This window comes from Solanum lycopersicum, chromosome 12 (genome assembly GCF_036512215.1).
Source record: "Solanum lycopersicum chromosome 12, SLM_r2.1".
Classification (NCBI taxonomy): Eukaryota; Viridiplantae; Streptophyta; class Magnoliopsida; order Solanales; family Solanaceae; genus Solanum; species Solanum lycopersicum.
Window position 1 is genome coordinate 65,324,594 of NC_090811.1, and position 22,065 is coordinate 65,346,658.

Below are 22,065 nucleotides of genomic sequence, written 5' to 3' on the forward strand. Positions count from 1 at the left end.
TTAATTTTTACTTGGCTTGGGAGCTGACACTGTTCATATTTTTCAAGCCTCACAAATTGACAGACTTATTTAGGTCGAGATAAAAAATCCTTTTCCTAAATAATGAGCTCCTAAATCATAACGCATCCTTATCAAATCATAGATTAAGTAAGATCATCCCAACGAACCTAACTTATATTAACGATTCTAAATTTAAATAAAAAACATCTTAATTCATACACTTTAAAATTTTATCCCAACGAACCTAACTTATATTGACGATTCTAAATTTAAATAAAAAAACATCTTAATTCATAGACTTTAAAATTCTACTTTACCTCTCTATATAATATTTTATATTTTTTTGAAGAACTTCATAGCATTCATCTACTAATATGTAATGTTATCTAATATCACCAACCAACTTAATAGGCCTTGAATATGAGGACCCTACTTATTGTACTAGTCTACTGTAATTATGTATCAAGGAAAAAAAATGAATTAATTAAATATGCTTTTTGGTTTAATATGTTTTGATTTATTTTTCATTATAGCTTGTTTAAAAAGGTATGATTTATTTTTTAAATTTTAATTCTTCATATAACATATTTAAAATTATAAAATTAAATGATATTTGAATACATTTGACATATCTTTAATATAAAATTATAAAAAGTTAAAAAAAATTCTTTGTTTTGTTGTATTTTGTGTGTGTGCATAAGCCTTGCCATTTTAATTATTAAATGTTAATGGTGGATTTTTGTTGTTAAGATTTGGTACCATATATATTTAAAAGATATTCCAAATTTGTGAATATGACGAATATGACAGCATAACACCAGCACTTATTTTGATCCAGTAAGGTTAAAAGATATTTTGGAAATACTCCGTAAAAATTCACAAGTAAATTTTAAAAATAATAACATGTATATAACCTTAATCCTCTATAATACTCTTCTTTTATTCGGATTCGAAATCGACAATGTAAAAGGTGATTTTTAAAACCACAATTTTTTCCCAAAAGCACTCTATTGGGACTTGTTTTCTACCTAGGATAAGAAACAAAATATAAAATGAAATTAAATAAATAAAAATTGTGGCTGCAATTTGTCCATCAATTTCTTCCAACTCATTGCCTTAACCAATCACTTTCATAGGGGTTACCCAAGTGGGAGAATTAACTTGTGTTAGATAGCTATCTTACTAAATTTCATCCTTCAAAAAGTTCATTTTTTTCTGTTTGTTGTTGAACCATTAATCTTATTGAAAAAAAATATTTCTAATTATACTAAGCCTCGACACGAGCTAACATATTTGTTTGTTCTGATATCATATTAAATTGTCGGATTAAACCTATAGTATAGCTTACAGGTTCATTCGGACCCAATATCTCTAGTCCAATCCTTTTGTTTGTCTTGAATAAATTAATAAATATATACATATTAACCTACCTATAAGCTTCAAATCTTGATCGACGCCACCCTATCAAAGTGTTTTTTGTAGGCACAATACATAAAAGAAAAAATAATCTAATTTTAAGCATGCATAACTAAACACCTCAACTCGTAATCCAGATTGTTATTTGATCATCTAAATTTATGTGTCAAATCATCCAAAAGACACCTTGAGGATGAGTTGGAGTGTTCAGTTGTCAATCAAGACTAAGTTGAGGTGTCTAGATGTTCACCGTCAAAGTTAGAGTGCTTACTTACCAACTGAGGTCAAACTTGACTGTTTGCTTGTGTATTATGCCCTATTTTTGTAACACATCCTATTCATTAGTGAAAGTTACATGTAAAGCAATAAAGGGATAAGACTAATCCTAGTTCACTGATGTCCAAGAAAGACACATTAGCATGGTGGTGTTAAAGATAGGTGACACATTGTTGGTAATATTTTGAGGCAAAAAAAAAAAAATGTCAAGTGGTGGTTGTAGTATAGTATGGTTTAGGAGGGATCTGAGGCTTGAAGATAATCCAGCACTGGCTGCTGCAGTGAGAGCAGGATCAGTGATTGCTGTGTTTATATGGGCACCAGAAGAAGAAGGATACTATTGCCCTGGAAGAGTGTCAAGATGGTGGATTAAGAAAAGTTTGGCTCATCTTGATTCATCTTTGAAGAAACTTGGCACTTCACTCATTACAAAGAGATCTAATGATAGTGTTTCTTCTCTTCTTCAAGTTGTCAAATCTACCGGTGCAACTCGAGTTTTTTTCAATCATTTATATGGTTAGTTATGCCTTTTGTTATATTAGTACATGTTCCTATTTGTTGGTTTTTTGTTCATGTAGTTTCTTGTCCTTCGATTATTGTTGCTTTATCGTATTATTTTGTTGTAGTTACTACTCAGTATGCTTTGTTATGTTTCACTTCCTCTGTAACTGATGTAGTATATAAGTTATATATTCTCCGTGTTTTTAGTTGCTCGTATGCTGGTGAACGTTGTTGGATATGTGCGAACAAAGTCTCATAGGATAAGTAGAAGAGAACAAAGAAGTTACTTATTGGACAATAAGCACATCATTTTTCGTGTGTTTTTGTATAATTTGTAATTTGACATAAGAGGTGTACACTCAAATGCTTGATCATATATGCTTGTGAATGTGGATTTGTTATATCAGAAGGTTTATAAACAAAAGTATTATTGTGTTTTGCTTTAGATCCAATATCACTTGTAAGGGATAATCGCGCAAAGGAAACCTTATCAGCTGAAGGTGTATCTGTGTGTTCTTTCAATGCTGATTTGCTATATGAACCATGGGAAGTTGTCGATGATGAAAGCCGTCCATTCAGCACATTTTCTGATTTTTGGGAAAAATGTCTTACCATGCCTTATGATCCTGAAGCTCCACTTCTTCCGCCTAAAAGGATAATATCTGGTTTGTTCTCATCTATCGTGATCGTGTTAAATGCACATTCACCATTTTGTTCTACTGATGTAGCTAAGAATCAGATAGAACCTGCCGCAATTTTTTCCATTTTCGTTTGACTGGGTATACTGTTTGTTTCGTGGAACACTTTCCAGGTGATGCATCAAGATGCCCTTCAGACAACTTGGTGTTTGAGAGTGAATTAGAGAAAGGAAGCAATGCACTTCTTGCTCGAGCGTGGTCTCCTGGTTGGAGCAATGCTGATAAGGCACTCACTACTTTCATTAATGGACCGTTGATTGAGTATTCCAAGAATCGTAGTAAAGCTGATAGTGCAACAACCTCATTTCTGTCACCGTGTTTACATTTTGGTGAAGTCAGTGTTCGTAAGGTATTCCATCGTATTCGTACTAAACAAACACTCTGGGCTAATGAAGGAAACAAAGCAGGTGAAGAGAGTGTCAACTTGTTCCTCAAGTCTATCGGCCTTAGGGAGTTCTCGAGATACATGAGCTTTTATCATCCTTACAGTCATGAAAGGCCATTGCTTGGTCAGTTGAAGTACTTCCCTTGGTTAGTAGACGAGGGTTATTTTAAGGCGTGGAGGCAAGGTAGAACAGGTTATCCTTTAGTTGATGCAGGTATGAGAGAACTTTGGGCCACTGGCTGGTTACATGATCGTATTCGAGTTGTTGTGTCTAGTTTCTCTGTTAAGGTTCTGCAGCTTCCTTGGACATGGGGAATGAAGTATTTCTGGGACACACTGTTAGATGCAGATCTCGAGAGTGATGCTCTTGGTTGGCAATTTATTACCGGTACCCTACCTGATGGTTGTGAGTTCCTCGGAATTGATAATCCACAGGTATTTCCTTGTAATCGTAGCATTTTGTTGTAGTTACTGTCCTTTTTTCAGACTGCTCCAACGTCATGTTGAAAGTCTCATCTAAAGCTCAAGCTGTTAGATAAAGCATACCTTTAATTATGTTCTCAACACGTTCATCCTGTCATGTATAACTTTAATTGCTATTGATTGTTAATTGTCTAAACCGTAGTTTGAGGGATACAAGTTTGATCCAAATGGGGAATATGTTCGACGATGGCTTCCTGAACTTGCTAGGCTGCCCACAGAATGGATACACCACCCATGGGATGCACCAGAATCTGTACTTCAAGCTGCTGGAATTGAGCTTGGTTCCAATTATCCTTTTCCTATCGTTGAAATCGTTGCAGCAAAAGAACGACTAGAAGAAGCGTTGTCACAAATGTGGCAGCTTGAAGCAGCTGCAAGATCTGCTATTGAGAATGGAATGGAGGAAGGACATGGAGACTCCACTGATGAGTTTGTCCCAATAGCTTTTCCTCAGGCTATGCAGATGGAAATGGAAGCTAATAATGTACCGGTCAGGAACAATAATCCTACAATTACTGCTCTACGACGTTATGGAGATCAGATTGTTCCTAGCATGTCATCTTCCTTTTTTAGGAATGAAGACGAAGAAACCTCTGTTGATATTAGAAATTCAGTTGTAGATAGTAGAGCAGAAGTTCCAATAATATCGATGTAATGCAAGAACTATGGAATACGTACACTTGACCAAGCAGGAACTCCGAAGATCAAAATATCACATTTATATACAGATATGATGCCTCTACTTCTCTGTACCAGACATTAGTTGAGGCAATACGTAGTAGTTATGATTTTAGTTCCAGAGGATGTCGAAGCCTCATGGAACTTTCTTAACCTGTGTGTGATATGCACTTGCTACAGGTGTATCGTTGTGGCCAGCATTTGGAGAGTTTGATTTCTCAGATGATCACTCGACTAATTGTTATCATCTCAGGAAGTCACTTTCTTTGTTGAAAGTTTTGGAATCAAGAAGAAAGGGGACTTTCGAGATAATAACTATTAATCAAGTGACTATATGAGAAATCAACCGAGCATTTGGATTACGAATAAGCACACTTAGCATGGGATCAATCTATATAGCTTGGTTATATCAGCTGTAAATTTGTGTATAATATGTCCAGATTTTCTTATTTTTCTGCATCTCTTACCGGTTTGTACTGGTGTGTTTCCGTTGTATAGAATAGGTGTACTCTTTAAAGACAATGTGTCGAAAGGGATTGAAGTCTCGTTGAGATATAATATAATTAAGTTATAAAAAATGCAATCATTCTTCGTTTTCCTATAGCACGAATACTCACATTTTGACATTCATGTATTTTCTGGTGTTACATAATCTCCTACGTACTTGTTGGTATACATCTTATGCTTCAGATTTTCGTATTCTGCTTTGGTTGTCGGAGAAGGCCATATATCCCAGTTGCTGTCATGGCTCCAAGAATCGGGGCAATAACGAAGACCCATTGGTTCTTATAGACACCTGAGACTATTGCAGGGCCTAAACTTCTTGCTGGATTCATTGAAGCTCCAGTAATTGGCCTGCAGATATGAACTTTTAGTAAGTAACAAAATGTTATACTCTACATTGTTAGCAATTTCAAATCGGAACATCACACATCGATTAATCAAAGAGAGATTCAACAACGAAAAGAAAGATCAATTTGTTGGGATCTTTCCTTTTTTTACAACAGAACGAAAAGAGAGAGAATCAAGTATAGGAAAGCAGGATAAGTTACTCATCCTAGTCTTTTCATAGTCAAGAATTTACGTTGCTCAGATTCTTCAAAAATAGGTCGTCTGTCGGATCCTTCAAAAGCTACGTAGCTTTGGAGGATCCGACACGGGTGCAACAACATTACAAGTACATCAATGATTTTACCCTGCAATAAGGACTTCAAACACTAATGTCACTCCAATTGCAACTCCAGCTACCCCTTTGGTCTGCATTTGAAGATAGTAAACTGATTAGGAGGACATTCTAGTTGATTAAATTGACGAAATATTCACGAAAAACGTACCGCTCGATCGTCAGTAGCAGCTCCACAGATCACAAACATCAAAATGAGAGTCATTAAGAACTCCCAAAATATAGCTTCAAAATCAGTGACTGGACTTTTGTACTGAGTTAACATTGGTAGTATGTCACCTTGATGATTAAATAACACTCTCAAGGTAAGACTTGCAAGTGTAGATCCCAAGAATTGAGGTAGTACATACATAGGCACCTGCAAGAATCGGGGGCGGAAGTAGGGTTTAAGTTACTAGTTCGACAGAATTCAATAACTTTGGCCCGAACCTTGTATATGTGTTGATAAATCTCCTAAATATGTACAAAACTAAACATTAGAACCCTATACTTGCATTTGAGGTCACTATTCTACCATTCAAAACTCATAAAGTTCAAATCTTGGATCTGTGTCCGATCCATGTGCATATAACTGTTGGTACATTCTACATATCTTCAGTTTAACAACACAAAATTTAGAAGTCTTCATCACTTGTTAAAGTTTTTGTCAAGTCAAAATCAGACAAACAAATTGAAACAGAACGAGTATCACTGTACTAAGTGGGAACTATTATCATTATTGGTGTTTGATTAAAAGTTCTTACTTGCATTAATGGTAGTTTTCGAGCTGCAGCAAAGGCAATGGTGACCGCGGGGTTGAAATGGGCGCCAGAAACATGACTTAGAGTGTATATTAGAGCCATCAATGATAAACCCCATGCCAATGCTATACCAACAATAGTGAGTGTCCTTTCTCTATCAACAAGAGCTGATCCACAACCCACAAATATGAAAATATAGGTTCCCACCAGCTCAGCTATAATCTGCATAATGGCGCGATTAAACATGAAATGAAACAAATTGTTGCTAGCAAACGTTATAACAAGAGCTTGTAGGCAGAAGCGAATACAAAATCTAGAGTCCATGAGTTCAGAATTTACTTAATTTTGCGACTAAAAATGAATCCAACAAGAGCTTGTAGGCAGAGAAAAACACATAATCTAGAGTCAATGAGTTCAGAATCTACTTAATTTTGCAACTAAAAATGAATCCAACAAGAGCTTGTAGGCAGAGGAAAATACGTAATCTAGAGTTAATAAGTTCAAAAGAATGTACTTTATAGATATATGTTTTAATTTATACGTTCGTACATACTCTGCCTATTAGCTCACCGTGACCAACATAACATGAACTTGTAGGCAGAGGAGAGTCGTGAGTTCAAAATGAATGTACTTTATAAATTATACATAAATGTTTTAATCTATACGTTCATACACACTCTACCTATTAGTACATCGTGACCAACATAACATGAGCTAGTAGATAGAGGCAAATACGTAATCTAGAGTCAGTGAGTTCAAAATGAATGTACTTTATAATTATACGTAGCTACCTTTTGGAAAGCAGATAGGAATGGACTCTGAATAGTTCCATGTTTTCCTTCTTCAATGCTTGAAAAATCAGCAAATATTCCATTTTTAGATGAATTTGTAGAGATTATAGAAGTTATGCTGGCCATTATTTATTTCAAGTTTAAGGGTAGCTTATTAGTTATTACCAATATTACTCTTGGCTTTTTATAGTGTGTGGAATTTGACTAGGCACAAAGATATTATCCCTAGATATAATTCTTGATGTGACAGTTTATTAAAAAAAATATAGTCGCACTCAGTAACTTTTGTTTAAATATAATAGTCTATTTGTATTAAAAAATTTATTAAATATGTATAAATATTGCGTTTAGAATTTAGTCATCAATATTTGAAATCATCGTTATAAAATTATAACTCATAAAGTTAAAATTCTGACTTCGTCTCTGATCGATTACAGTGAAGCGTAAAGATGAACTTAAAGATAGTTTTGGGAACCTTTCTTAATGTTTTAAAATATTTGTGTGCCGAATTTTAATGATGTTACATTTTGTTTTTATTCTTATAAGGACAAATATTTATTACAAAATCTATTCTTATAAGGACAAATATTTTATTAAAAAATTGTGTAATTCTATTGTTTGTTCCAAGCCGGCAGTTGTTGGAAGATAGAAATATATTTTGAATAAGTCTAAGTATTAAAAAAAGTCTATTACGATTAAATGGAAAAGAAAAATCTTTAAAGATTCTTATAATATATGGAAGTATCGATTTATTTTTGTAAAATCATTCATTTTGAATACAACATGAAGAACATAAGTCAAATGTCGATCTCAAAATTTTATTTTATTAATAAATAGAATAATATTTCGATGTTATTTTTTTAAAAAAAAAAAACTAAAAAAAGTTTAATGGGGTGAGAGAGGCTCGAACTCTCGACCTCAGGATTACTCAGAAGCTATGAGACCTACGCGCTAGCCAACTGCGCCACCACCCCTTTGATACTTTCAATTCTGCTATCCATAATAATACAAAATAAAGGGTCATTTGATACACAAGTATTAATAATTCATGAATTAATTTTGAGAAATGTAAGTATAACTCTATGCAATGATTCATCTTGCATGATTTAGATATTCATGCATTAACAATCTCCTTCTATCCTACGTAACATTATACAGAGAATTACAGGTATTAATTATGCGTGTTTTTAAATTACAAACCAAATATCCATATTAATTTAACACATAATCCTAATCAACTACCAAATATGATATATTACTCATACAAAATCTAATGTATGTATAATATTTCTCCTAACTAGTTAACAAACGACCACAAAATTATTTTTATGAAATAACTAATTTTTTTGTATAATTAATGTTATGAATGGACCTAAACCAATATTAACAAATGGGCCACAGGAGTCTGGTAGAACAATTTGGGTTATGCAGGGTAGGTTATTATTTAATTTTTTTATCAGATTAGTAATTAAGGCTTATCAAAGGGATTTATTATTGTAAAAATTACGCTAGTCACATACTCTAAACCACAAATTATATTGTATCCCTATTGTATAACTATTTACCAAAAATCCTTTTTTTTTTTAGTAATCCAAATACTTTATAAAATATAACGATATTTAATTGAAAGTGGCGAATACTTTAATGATTTGTTTTTTGTTAACAGTTACGGCGCAAAAAAAGGGTAACAATTATCCCATGATTCACGTTAACATTTAACAAAATTAACATATAATCTGCATAAACATCTAACTAATTTATTACATTATTGAATTTCAAAATAGTGAAAAATTCATATTATGAATCGGATAAAAAAATATCAATTTTGCATAAGAAAATTCTGAAACGCATTTTGTGAAGATTCAAAGATGAATATTTCGATTTTGTTACGACATTCTGGAATATGGGAAAGTGTTGTTATATATGAGCGATACAAAAGTGATAGAATAGTGATTGGGAAAAATATTTCGTTCATGAATCTTATTTCAGCAAATTATTTATAATAAGTGATCTGGCTACATAAATAATGTGTACACCTTCAATACGGAGAATTTAAATTCATATTAAAATGAACAAATGTAATCTAACATGTTATAACATATTACTTATCAATTACTATTAAATATCATCCATTACTCCTGGTCCACTTTATCATAAGACATGATTTTAAAAGCAACTTAAATAAGTCAATTTAAATTACCTCATGTCTCAGTATTCCACTGTAATAGTCATCGCAAATGATGGAAGGAAAAAAATCGTGTGACTAAATTAAAACAATGATAACTTGAAGAAATATCGTGTGAATAAATTAAAACAATATGCTAAACATATTAATTTCACATTTGAACCCAAATCTATTTTGTACTTATCTAGGTTGTGTTCAACGCTGTTATTATTTTTAATTCAAAATGAAACACGTTTTTATAACTTAAAATCAAGTCATAGAGATCAGATATACTTTTTTTTTTCAACTAATGTCATTTTGTTTTTATGTTGGTACAAACTCACTTTAGGATCATCAATTGTCGCGGATAAGAATGTTAGAGTTTTGAGTATGAAAAATCTTTGATGAAAAATGCTAGTTTTGAATGAGTTTTATCTGTCGGCACAAATTTAAATTATTCAAATTTCAATACAGATATCAGACATTAAATAAAATCATCGAAACTAAAGAAGAAATCACTTCAAATAAATTTGGTCTCATTTGAATTTGAAAACAAGGAAGAGCTAGTAATACTTTCTTGTGTTTTGTTTCAAAATCAGGTGGAAAATTCAGATTTAATATAATTTATTTTCAGTTTTTTCTTAGTCAATTGCCATAAGCAAAATAGTTTTTCCCCGTTTTACACAAGACCTATAAAGTTTATGCTCTACGTGGCATATCTGATATCTCCCACTAAAATAATATTTAACAAATTCATTCATAATTTAGGACAATGATCATAAATAGTTCATCAAAATTACTAAGTTTCTTAACAAAAATATATGTGATAATATTACTTGTTTCTTCTCATCAATAGTAAAGTTAAAAATTAATGGATATTCACGAAAAATTTGGACAAAAAAATTGTCGGAATTCAGGATGATAAAAAATTCATGAATATAGTACACAAAAATCGGTAAATTGGAGTATACCTGCTTCGGGGTTCGTTTGACCTTGAAAATGGATCGTTTTGGCCGTCAGGGTCAATTGACTCCATACTAACGTCTTAACGGACGTCCACGAAAAATATGGACAAAAAAGATGTCGAAAATTCGGATCATCAAAAATCTATGAACTATATAGCACACGAAAATCGTAAAATAGAGAGTTTACCTGCTTCGAGGATCGTTTGACCTTCAAAATGGACCGTTTTGACCGTCAGGTCTAACTGGCTCTCCATAGCTAACGTCTTAACGGTTGTCCACAAGAAATTTGAACAAAAAAAACATCGAAATTCTGGATCATAAAAAAAGATTGCGAACTATAGCACACGAAAATTGATAAAATTAGGTGTTTACCTGCTCCGGGACTCATTTAATAACATCTTAATGGATGTTCACGAAAAAATTTGGATAAACAAGACGTCGAAATTCTAGATCACCAAAAATCAATTGACTATAATAGTACAAAAAATTTGACAAAATGGAGTATACCTGCTTCAGGGCTCGTTTGATCTTGAAAATGGGTCATTTTGACTGTCAGGGCCAACTGACTCCAAACCTAACGTCCACAAAAAATGTGGGCGAAAAGGACGTCGAATTCTGGATCACCAAAAATTCATGGATTATAGCACACGAAAATTGACAAAATTAAGGGTTTATTTGCTTCGGAGCTCGTTTGACCCGAATTAGATCGCTTTGGCCTTCAGGGCCAACTGGCTCCATAGCGAACGTCTTAACGAACGTCCACAAAAAATTTAGGTGAAAAAGACATCGAAATTTTGAATCACCAAAAAAATTGTGGACTATAGTACACGAAAATCGGTAAAATGAGGGGCTTACCTGCTCAGGGGCTTATTTGACTTTTAAAATGGTTCGTTTAGGCCATTAGAGTCAACTGACTCCATAGATGACGTCTTAAAAATCATCTACGAAAAATTTGGACAAAAAAAAATCATAATTTCAGATCACCAAAAATTCATGGACAATAATACACGAATAAGAAAAATAGGATATACCTGCTTCGGGCTTGTTTGACTGTCATGCCCAACTGGCTCCATATCTAACGTCTTAACAGACGTCCACAAAAAGCTTGGCAAAAAAGACGTCAGAATTTTGGATCATCAAAAATACATGGACTATTAACACATGAAAATTGGCAAAATGGGATTACCTTCTTTGGAGCTAGTTTGACCTTTCAAAATGGATCGTTTTGACCGTCAGGACCAATTGACTCCATAGTTAACGTCTTAACGGACGTCTACAAAAGATTTGAACAAAAAGAATGTCAAATTTCTGGATCACAAAAAAAAATCATTGTCTATAGAATAAGAAAATCGACAAAGTGAAGTTTACCTGCTTGGGGGCTCATTTGACCTTGAAAATAGGTTGTTTTAGCCTTAAGGGACATCCACAAAAAATTTGAGCGAAAAAATAGAATTTTGGATCACAAAAAATTCATGAACTATAGCACACGAAAATTGACAAAATAAGGGTTTACATGCTTTGGAGCTTGTTTGACCTTCAAAAAAAGGTTGTTTTGGCCGTTAGAGTCAACTTGCTCTATAACTACGTCTTAACAGACATCCATGAAAGAACTGAAAAAAAATGTCAAAATTCTTGATCACCAAAAAAGAACGTAGACTATAAACTCAAAAATTGGCAAAATGAGGGGTTTACCTACTTCGAGGCTCGTTTGACCTTCAAAATGGTTTGTTTTGGCTGTCAGGGCCAACTTGCTCCATCGATAACGTCTTAACGGACATCCACAAAAAATTTGGACAAAAAAACGTCGAAATTTTGAATCACCAAAAACTCATAGACTATATAGTACACGAAAATTGACAAAATAGGGTATACCTTCTTCAGGGCTCGTTTCACCTTGAAAATGGGTTGATTTAGCTGTCAGAACCAATTGGATCCATGGCTAACGTCTTAACAGATGTCCGTGAAATTTTTGGGCAAAAGACTTTGTAATTCCGAATCACTAATAGTCATGGACTATAACACATAAAAATTAAAAATTCGGGGGATTTACCTGCTTCAGTGCTCAGTTGACCTTAAAATGGGTCATTTTGATCGCAAGGGCCAACTAGTTCCATAGCTAACATCGTAAACAACGTCCAACAATATTTGGTAAAAAAATACATCATAATTCTTGATCATCAAAAATAATTGTGAATTATAGCACAAGAAAATTGATAAAATGAGAGGTTTACCTGTACGGAGGCTTGTTTGACTTTCAAAATGATCATTTTGACCGTTATGGACAATTGACTCCATTGATTATATCTTAACGAACGTTCTTGAAAATTTTGGGCAAAAATCAAGTCAAAATTTTGAATCACCAAAAAACCATGGACTACAGTTCACACAAATTGACAAAATGGAATATACTTGCTTCGAGGCTCGTTTGACCTAGAATATGGGCCGTTTTAGCCATCAGGGTCATCTGACTCAATAACTAAAGTCTTAACAGATATCCATCAGAATTTGGCAAAAAAGATGTCAAAATTCCAGATCGCCAAAAATCTATAGACAATAACACAAGAAAATCAGCAAAATAGAGGGTTTACCTTCTTCAGGGTTCATTTGACCTTGAAAATGGGTCGTTTGACTATCAAGACCAACTGACTCTATAGATAATGTCTTAACGGACATCCACGAAAAATTTGGACAAAAATTAAGTCAAAATTTTGGATTACTAAAAATCCATGGACTATAGTATACGAAAATTGATAAAATAGGATATATCTTCTTCGGGACTTGTTTAACTTGAAAATGAGTCATTTTTTCGTGAACGCCAACTGACTACATAACTAACGTCTTAATAGATGTCCATGACAAATTTGGGCAAAAAAGACGTCGGAATTCCGGATCAGCAAAACTCAATGGACTATAAGCACAAAAATCATCAAAATGGAGGGTTTACTTGGTTTAGGGTTGGTTTGACCTTCTTAATGGGTCGTTTTGGCGTCAGGGCTAACATGATCCATAGCTAACGTCTTAACAAATGTCTACAAAAAAATTTATCAAAAAAGACGTCGAAATTTATAGATCACCAAAAAAGATCGTGGACTATGCACATAAAAATCGGCAAAATGAGGGGTTACCAGCTCCGGGACTCGTTTGACCTTCAAAATGGTCTGTATTGGCCGTTAGGGCCAACTTCCTCCAGAGATAACATCTTAATGGACGTCCAAGAAAAATTTAGACAAAAATAATGTCGAAATTCTAGATCACCAAAATTTCATGGATTATAGTAAACGAAAATTAGAAAAATGGGGTATATGTGCTTCAGCGCTTGTTTGACCTTGAAAATGGACCATTTTTCCCATCAGAGCCAACTGGCAATAGCTAACATTTTAACGGATGTCACGAAAAATCTTGGCAAAAAACACGTAGAAATTCTAGATTACCCAAAATTCATGGACTATAGCATACAAAAAAAACTGTTAATCTGCTTCGGGGCTTGTTTGACCTTCAAAATGGATTGTTTTGACCATTACATCAACTGACACAATAATTAACGTCTTAACGAACGTCCACAAAAAATTTGGGCAAAAAAGACGTCAAAATTTTAGATCACAAAAAAAGATCCTGGATATAGCCACGAAAAGCAGCAAAACAAGGGGTTTACCTGCTCCGGGGCTCGTTTGACCTTGAAAATGAGTGGCTATAGCACACGACAAGCAGCAAAATCGGCTCTATAGCTAATGCCTTAACGCACGTCAACGAATAATTTTGATAAAAATGACATTAGAATTCGGGATCATAAAAAAAGATGGTGAACTGTAACACACAAAAATTGACAAAATGAGAGATTTGCCTACTCCGAGGCTTGTTTGAACTTGTAAATGGGTCATTTTGGCTGTCACGGCTAATTGTCTCCATAGCTAAGGTCTTCATGGACATACATAAAAAAAATCGATGAAAATGACATAGAAATTAAAGATCACCAAAAAATATGGTGAACTATAGCACATGAAAATCGGTAAAATGGGAGGCTTATCTCCTCCTAGCTCGCTGACCTTGAAAATGGATTTTTTTTACCAAGGTCAACTGGCTCCATATCTAAGGTATTAATGGACGTCCACGAAAAATTTCGACAAAAATGACGTTGAATTTTCGGACACCAAAAAAAATGGTGAACTATATCAAATGAAAATCTGTAAAATTGGGATTTGCTTGCTCCAGGGCTCGTTTAACCTTAAAAATGGCTCATTTTTGCCGTGATCGAAATGTTTAAATGTTGATTTGAAATTAAATTTGATATCACGTGTAACATGTTCAAACGAAAGCTTATAAATGTCAATAATATAAAAATAAAGCATGAATATGTAAATGTAGCAAAGTCTCGTACTTGTATAAGACCATTTTAAAAAAGAGCTTGAATAGTTCCTTTCTCGTATAGATTGAATATTTATTGACTAAGTGCCATCGAGACAAAAAAAATTATGTTATATTGATGGTTTAGTCGAAGAGAGAACGAGAATCCAACACACAGATGTATTTTCTCTGTCTTACCATTTATATTTAGCATGAAATAAAGAGGAAGAATATAGAGTTATCGAGAATTATAAAACTATTAGTTATATATTGGTCAATAAAAAAATGTCGTGTGTATTATTTAATTATTAAGTTTTTTTTAACTATTTCATGCATTTTTATGAGAGTGAGTACACTTACTTTGCCAAGTAAGCTTTTTGGGTGATATATAATCACTTCAAAATTGTAAAGGAGGTTATTGAAACGCCCATATAGTTAAAGTACTAAAGTGAATTTTGATACAAGTTTAGAGGGATTTGATATATTTTCTCATATAATTATTGTGTCTTGTTTGATTGTCATGTTTGGAATAACTTATCTCACTATTTATATTATAGTAATGAAATTAATGAGTTATCTCATATACATGATGGATAACTTATCCCAGGATAACTAATCATGAGTAACTCGTTTCCGACTAAACGACCCCTAAGTCCGTGATACTTTGCTTCTTTTTTTTTTTTTGCAAATTTGCTACTGAGAAATAGTAAAAGGAATTACAAGGTGGAAAATCAATCGCTTGTCAATAAGATATAAGTTTAGAGATTTTTTTTCTTGCAAATATGGGAGTGGGAAATGGGTACGAGATTATAAGATGAAAAAATAAACCCTCACCAATAAGATGAAAATTTAAATAGTCAAGTCTTTTGAGTTATTAAAATTATATTCTTCAATCTCTTTTTCGGGAATAAAAGAGTATGATTTAAAAATAAAGAAACATATTTTGCTTAAAATACACAAAAAAAAATAAATTAGAAACATATTTTACTTAGAACACGCTACAAATCAAATATATAATTACTTTCCGTCTATACTATAGTGATGGTGGTCATCTTGATTTCAATCTGTTTATTTATAGGTTGTTAGATTGAAAATAAAACAAATAGTTTATGTTTCCTTCGAGATAATGCAAAAGAAAATGACAGGGCACAAATAAATTTTTTTTTTTTTATGTATATTTAAATTTAATCCAACTTTAATACGTATGTTTATTATCTAAATGCGGCACGACATTTTGGTCTATACGAACAAAAATGGAGTCCATTGCCGATCTCTGCATCCATATGCATGCCGACTTGTTTTTCTAAATAGTAACAAAAATACTAACATCATTTTTATATGTAATTCGAAAATAAAATATAACCTTTAATTAAAAAAAACAATATATTTATCATTAAGAGTGTGTTTAGTATAAAGGAAATCATTTTTTAAAAAATGTTTTTCAATTTTCTCATGTTTGGTTGGGGCAAAAGTTTTGGAAAATGTTTTCCAAATCAACTTATTTTCCTCAAAATTAAGAAAAATGACTTCCCTTCAAAAATTAAGGAAAACATTTTTCAAAGCTCTGCTCCAATTTTAAATTACATTTTTTTTGGAAAAACCTCAATTTTAAAAAAATATTTTCAATTTTAAAATTTTATTTTTTCACCCGATCTCTGACCACCCTCCCGCCCCCAACACCACCCCCTCCCCAAAAAATTAATTTTGCTTTTTAAAAATATTTTCAACTTCAAATTTTTATTTATAAGCTCCTACCTCCTCCCCCCCTACCAGCCCCCTTACCCCCACCACCACCCCCACAAAAAATTAATTTTATTTTTTAAAAATACTATCAACTTCAAATTTTTATTTTTCACTCCTACCCCCTCCCTCTGCCCCTCCCCTACCCCCCCCCCCCCCATCACCATCACCCAAAAAAAATTATTTTTAAAAAATATTTTCAATTTCATAAATTATTTGTGTTCTAGCAAAAATAAAAGATGTTTCTCAAAAATATTTTTTATTCATAAATCAAACACTAAAAATCATTTCCGAAAAATATTTTCTACTCACCAACCAAACATGAGAAAATAAGTCCAAAATCTACTTGTTTTCCAGGAAAACATTTTCTGGGAAAATATTTTCCATGGAAAACATTTTCCTTCGTACCAAACACACTCTAAAGTGAAGTTTTTTTCTTTTGGTATAAATAGATCCAAATTAATTAAATCTCAAATCAAGTATCAAATTTCAAGTAAAAGAAAATGCAAAAAGATCATTGATATTCATGAAACTTATAAAGTGGACACTATTCCTTTAATTTCAATTTAGGTGCCAAATTTTAACTTAATACAAAATTAACATAAAAAGGGCTTTCAAATTATATTATAAAGTATTATCAATAAAAAATTATCATGAAAACAGTGAAAGATACTCCTTTTTGAATATGTAACGTGAATGTGATATTTTGTTGAGCCCAATATCACGTGACATATCATTTCACCAACTCCGTTTTAATATAATTAATACAATCCGTTCAATAATTAATTGTACTTTATTAAAAAATAATTATTTAATAATATTTGTTCGATTTTGAAAAATAAGAGATAATTTCTTTTTTTTTTGTATTCATTTTATTCTTTGCTACAAATATTCGTACATAATTTAATAAATGTTAAATTTAATAAAGTCAAAAAAATAATATATTAAAATTAACTTTATTATTCATTAAATTAATAATAAACAATTATTATTAGATAAAAAGAAAAAAATATATTGTAACTTTTTTTTTATATTAATAGTCTATTTATCCCTATTTAGTTGTCTACTTTAGAAATGACACACAATGTTAGTTACAATTTTATCGTTAATTTAAAAGATTGTGTAATTCTCTAACTATAATAAATGAATTTTTTGATTCCAAAAAACTTGTATTATAATTTAGTAGTACTAGAATTTTTCTAGAAATAAATAAGAGCATATTAAGAAAAAAAATTTATCCTTTCTTGATTTGTTAAAATGGAAATAGACAAATAAATAAAAACAGATATAAAATAAATATAGAAATAATTTTTATTTACTCACTTCATAATTAGTGGTGGTAAAATGTAAATTCACTGTGCCAACTATTATGATAAATAATACTCAATGTTTCTAATTTTTTATTTCACTTGCTTCATACTTAATATGTGTGTCAACTCAAATATAGATAAGTAATTAGAAACAGTGATAAGTATTATTTATTATCATCAATTTAAATGTTGATGTGTTAAATATTTTATTTTAGTTTGATATTTTATTAGTACAGGTGTTGTCAATTTCACCAAACAAATAATAGAATGGGCGTTGATGCTTGCTGGGATTGGCTCCACGATCCATATAGATAAATGCAGATTCACCCAACTCTCCATAAATAATTTAAATGACACTCTGGAATTATGTCGGTCACATTTATGTAACATATTTGATCAAACGCAAATATCTTTTAAAAAATATATATTAAATACTTGATATATCATAAATACATATTTTATTTAAATTGCCGTTATTATTATGAAAACGAACTATAGTAGGACCAACTCTTATTACAAGAACACATTAAAGAAAATAAAATTAAAAACATTATTTTAAACTTAATGCTTGGATGAAAGAAGAACATCATTGATCACTTTGTCAATGTTCCCATAAGATGATCCTGTTGATTTTTGAGCTGATATTTCAGCTAATTTTTTCCATTCCATTGCCTTTTTCTTCATTTCTTTGCCTTTTTCACCAACCATTAATTCCCTAACAAGGCTTTCCACTTCATCCCTTTTCACATTATTATCAATTTCCATTCCAATACCCCATTTAGTCTCACTAAACCAACAATTTGTTTGTTGTTCCGCGAAAAACGGCCAACATAACATAGGCACCCCACTAGTAATGCTCTCCAGAGTCGAATTCCATCCACTATGAGTCAGAAACCCTCCTATAGCCGGATGGTTAAGAACTTCTTCTTGTGAGCACCAACTCGCAAGCATTCCTCTGTTTTTAGTTTCTTCCACGAATTCAGGTGGAAGAATCGATTCATAACCTGATACAATATCAGGTCTTATGATCCATAAAAACTCGTGTTGACTATTTGCAAGTCCCCAAGCAAATTCAATAAGTTGATCAGGAGTCATAACAGTAATACTTCCATAGTTTACATAAACAACAGAGTTTGGTTCTTTGCTGTCGAGCCATTGTAAGCACTCTGGCTCTTCTTTCCATAAGCTCGACCCAAGCCCCTTCAAATTCTCGTCATCAACATGTTTGACGAGTAAATGCAAGGGGCCTATTGGGTAGACAGGTGGAAGGAGAGTCTGGAGTGATTCAAGAACTTCACTCTCTAGTGTCTCAAATGTATTGAGAATGATCGCAGAGGCATTTTTCGCTCTCTCTGTTTCTTGAAGAACAAATTTAATCATATATTCCTCTGGATTCGTAGTTCTCAAAAAACTTGGAAGATCCCTTAAACGTACATCTTTCATCCCTGGTATAAAATCCAATGGCTTCTCTACATATCCATTTGTAAAGTAACTTTCATCTACAATAATCCAAAAATCGAAAAAAAAAAACAAAAACGGTTAAAACATCTAATTTCTTTTCATTTTGATACGTAACATAAATTTAGTGCAATACATCAATAATATCATATTCAAATCTTAGGCCTCTTATTAATATTGAAGTTTACAGAGCTGCTCGGTGTTTATACATTACCTTTAAGTGGAGCATATCCTTTTTCGATAACAGTGGAATAATGCATGTAACCTAAGAAGCCACAAGCACTAGTTGTCCAAAACAGAACGTCAGGGACACCAATTTCTTGAGCAGCAGCTAATGTAAAGCTCATAACACCATCGGAGACGATGCACGTGACAGGTGGCACGTTCGAGGTGTTACTAGTACCATTGAGCTTTGCAAGTAGATCCCTAAAAGGAGCTAAACAAGTCTCAGTTGTGGATTTACATAGAGAAGGAATGTCTTGTGTTGCATCAGCATCACAAGTTGGGAGTCCATCAGGAATAGTCTCGAATCGGAACGACGATAGACCGTCGAGGGAATGGGGCCCACGAGACTTAAGAAGACGTCTATGGTTAAATTCAGTGTTGACAAAAGTTATGTGAAAGCCTTTGTGATGGAGAATTTTGGCTAATTTTAACATGGGATTAATATGGCCTTGGGCTGGATATGGTATACAAACTGCATGTGGTTTATTTATTTCAGTACTAATTGAACCCATAATTTAAATTTCTCAAAAGGAAATGAAATGATGGATTTTTTAAGAATGATTTTGGTAAGGAAGATTGAAGAAAATGGAGATATTTATAGATAGTAAAGTACCAAAAAAGATGAAGACAAAATAGTGTTATAAAATGGGAAAACTCTAAATTTGATTTGTGATAGGCTGGATGGTAGGTATAAAGTCAAATATGACTTTCTATACTTATATTATATAGTTTTATTATGCATTATTGGTAGGATACCATATCTCTAAGTAATAATATTTGTCATGCAATGCATCATAGATGTGGCTTCAAATATTGTAAAAGTTATGATGATGATGATATAATAGTGTTAACAATATTTTGACTTCTTTTTAGGTAGTAGAAATTTTTATCGTTTTTCTTCCATAATTATTCGTATTCATAATCTTAAAAGCGGAGGTGGAGATTGTTTATAACTATTTGAACAACTCTTCCTAGCAACAATATATGTAATAACTTTTTTTAGATAAAAATCTAATAACTAAATTATTAATATAATAACATGTGCAATAATTTCACAACGTTAACTTTTAGGTTTTTCAAAATATTATATAAATAAAATTAAAGAAAAATGTTCAAATATTTCGTCAAATTTTGAGAAAAGGTTCATTTGTGATATTCAGTAAAAATTTAGCTTATTTGTGTTATTTTTATTTGAGAAAAAGCTTATTCATGTAATTATTTTGAGAAAATATTCATATATATTATTCATTAAAAATTTGATTTATCATATCATTTTAATTAAAAATAATAATATAAATAAGCTTTTTCTAAAATTAGACTAAAAGTTTTAGTTTTTCTCATGAAATTAATTTTTTAAAAAGGGAGGAAAAACAAAAATTGAGGCAAAGATATATAGAAATTGTCTCCACTTGTCTTTCAACATGTTCGTGGGGACTCTGCGTGTATACATCAACTACTCCCCACACACACACACATGTTTTTCAAATGTTAATTTAAATAATTTATAAAATTTAGATATTAACTTAATATTTTAAATAAAAAATTATATTAAAAAATTATGAAATATAATTTTGAATGTCGTTTGACTCTAAAAAAAATATAACAATTAAAAATGAAAAGAAATAGTACTAGTATTCGAAAGCGGCACTAAATTATGAAATGATAAAACAATGTTTGAATATAAGGATCATCGTGTAAATTAAAGATATTTATGTCTCAATTTGATTATACGTGTGAAATTAGTACAATTCATAAAATAAACGGTACATATTAATATCGCGATATGAAACAAATTTGGTAAGAGTTATCATCAATTTCATAATAGAGTAATTTAATTAAAAGATTTCAAGATACACATAATTATAATTTAAACTTAACTACGAAAGCCAAATTTAAACTTCTATAAAGTGAAATTCGAACTTATCTGAACTAATCTTCTAACACATATTATAGAGATTCAAAGTATAACAAAAAAATAATAATTTTGTCTTTATTTGTACAATATAATTATTTGTTTTTCTCCATCCCTTTCATTATATTGACATATATCGATTCTTCAATATCAACTAGTCCTAGTTGCCCACTTCTCTAACCACTCCTACCGATAATACCCTTCTAGTCCCCACATTTTTTACCAATTAGATATTTCGATATTAATAAATGTATATTTATTCGATCAATGACGTTAGCTAAGAATGATTTCATGATATCTAATTCGCATGTCATAGTTGTCTTTTTTATATAAATAATTTGAATATTTGAAAATAGAATATTTTCAAATTTTTATTAATTTTATTTATGTAACAGTATTTAATTAAATATAAATTTTAAAAATGACAAAAAGTTAAAGGCTTTCAATACTTATAATCTTAAAATAAGGTGAAAATTTTTGTGAGTATTAGATTTTTTATAAAGGTAACATGGAAAGTTTAGGTTTTATTTTTTCTGAATATATATTGTTATTCTTTTTGAACATATGTCTAAAAAGGAAAAAAAGAGTGAAGGATACAATAGGGGAAATGGATTTATATATTTTAGAGTGAAGTTATTAATTAGAGTTGACAAAATTAGCCTATTAAATTGTAATTCTCTTTTTTCTTAATTTTTTCTAGTTGATTCTTTCTAATCAACCCCTTTTTTTATGATTCAAAATCATATAAAGACAAAATTTCTATTTAATATATCTTTCAGATTTATCTAATCAGTATAAT

At 31.6% G+C, this 22,065-nt stretch overlaps 3 protein-coding genes and 1 non-coding gene across 4 annotated transcripts; 1 reads left to right on the top strand and 3 right to left on the bottom strand.

Moving 5' to 3' along the window:
* The first annotated feature begins 1,396 nt into the window (after window positions 1–1,396).
* Cry1b (cryptochrome 1b) lies at window positions 1,397–4,601 on the top strand. Its single transcript, NM_001247648.1, is given in 4 exon segments — window positions 1,397–2,208; window positions 2,640–2,858; window positions 3,005–3,711; window positions 3,902–4,601. Coding segments are annotated over 4 exon segments (1,752 nt in total). The 5' UTR covers window positions 1,397–1,895; the 3' UTR covers window positions 4,415–4,601.
* Window positions 4,602–5,123: 522 nt separating this feature from the next.
* LOC101253463 (nodulin-26-like) lies at window positions 5,124–7,277 on the bottom strand. Its single transcript, XM_004252582.5, has 5 exons — window positions 7,152–7,277; window positions 6,364–6,582; window positions 5,772–5,978; window positions 5,633–5,694; window positions 5,124–5,292 (listed from the first exon to the last, which is right to left on the bottom strand). Exons 1-5 carry the CDS (start codon window positions 7,275–7,277, stop codon window positions 5,124–5,126), a joined length of 783 nt encoding a protein of 260 aa, XP_004252630.1.
* A 763-nt stretch (window positions 7,278–8,040) lies between these two features.
* Window positions 8,041–8,125, bottom strand: TRNAM-CAU (transfer RNA methionine (anticodon CAU)). The gene is given in 2 exon segments: window positions 8,041–8,076; window positions 8,088–8,125. It is a non-coding gene; the product is annotated as a tRNA-Met (tRNA).
* Window positions 8,126–18,127: 10,002 nt separating this feature from the next.
* Window positions 18,128–20,064, bottom strand: LOC101248655 (7-deoxyloganetin glucosyltransferase-like). The gene is made up of 2 exons (XM_004252485.4): window positions 19,344–20,064; window positions 18,128–19,170 (listed from the first exon to the last, which is right to left on the bottom strand). The coding sequence occupies exons 1-2, from the start codon at window positions 19,864–19,866 to the stop codon at window positions 18,233–18,235; spliced, it is 1,461 nt and encodes a 486-aa protein (XP_004252533.2). The 5' UTR covers window positions 19,867–20,064; the 3' UTR covers window positions 18,128–18,232.
* Window positions 20,065–22,065: the final 2,001 nt, after the last annotated feature.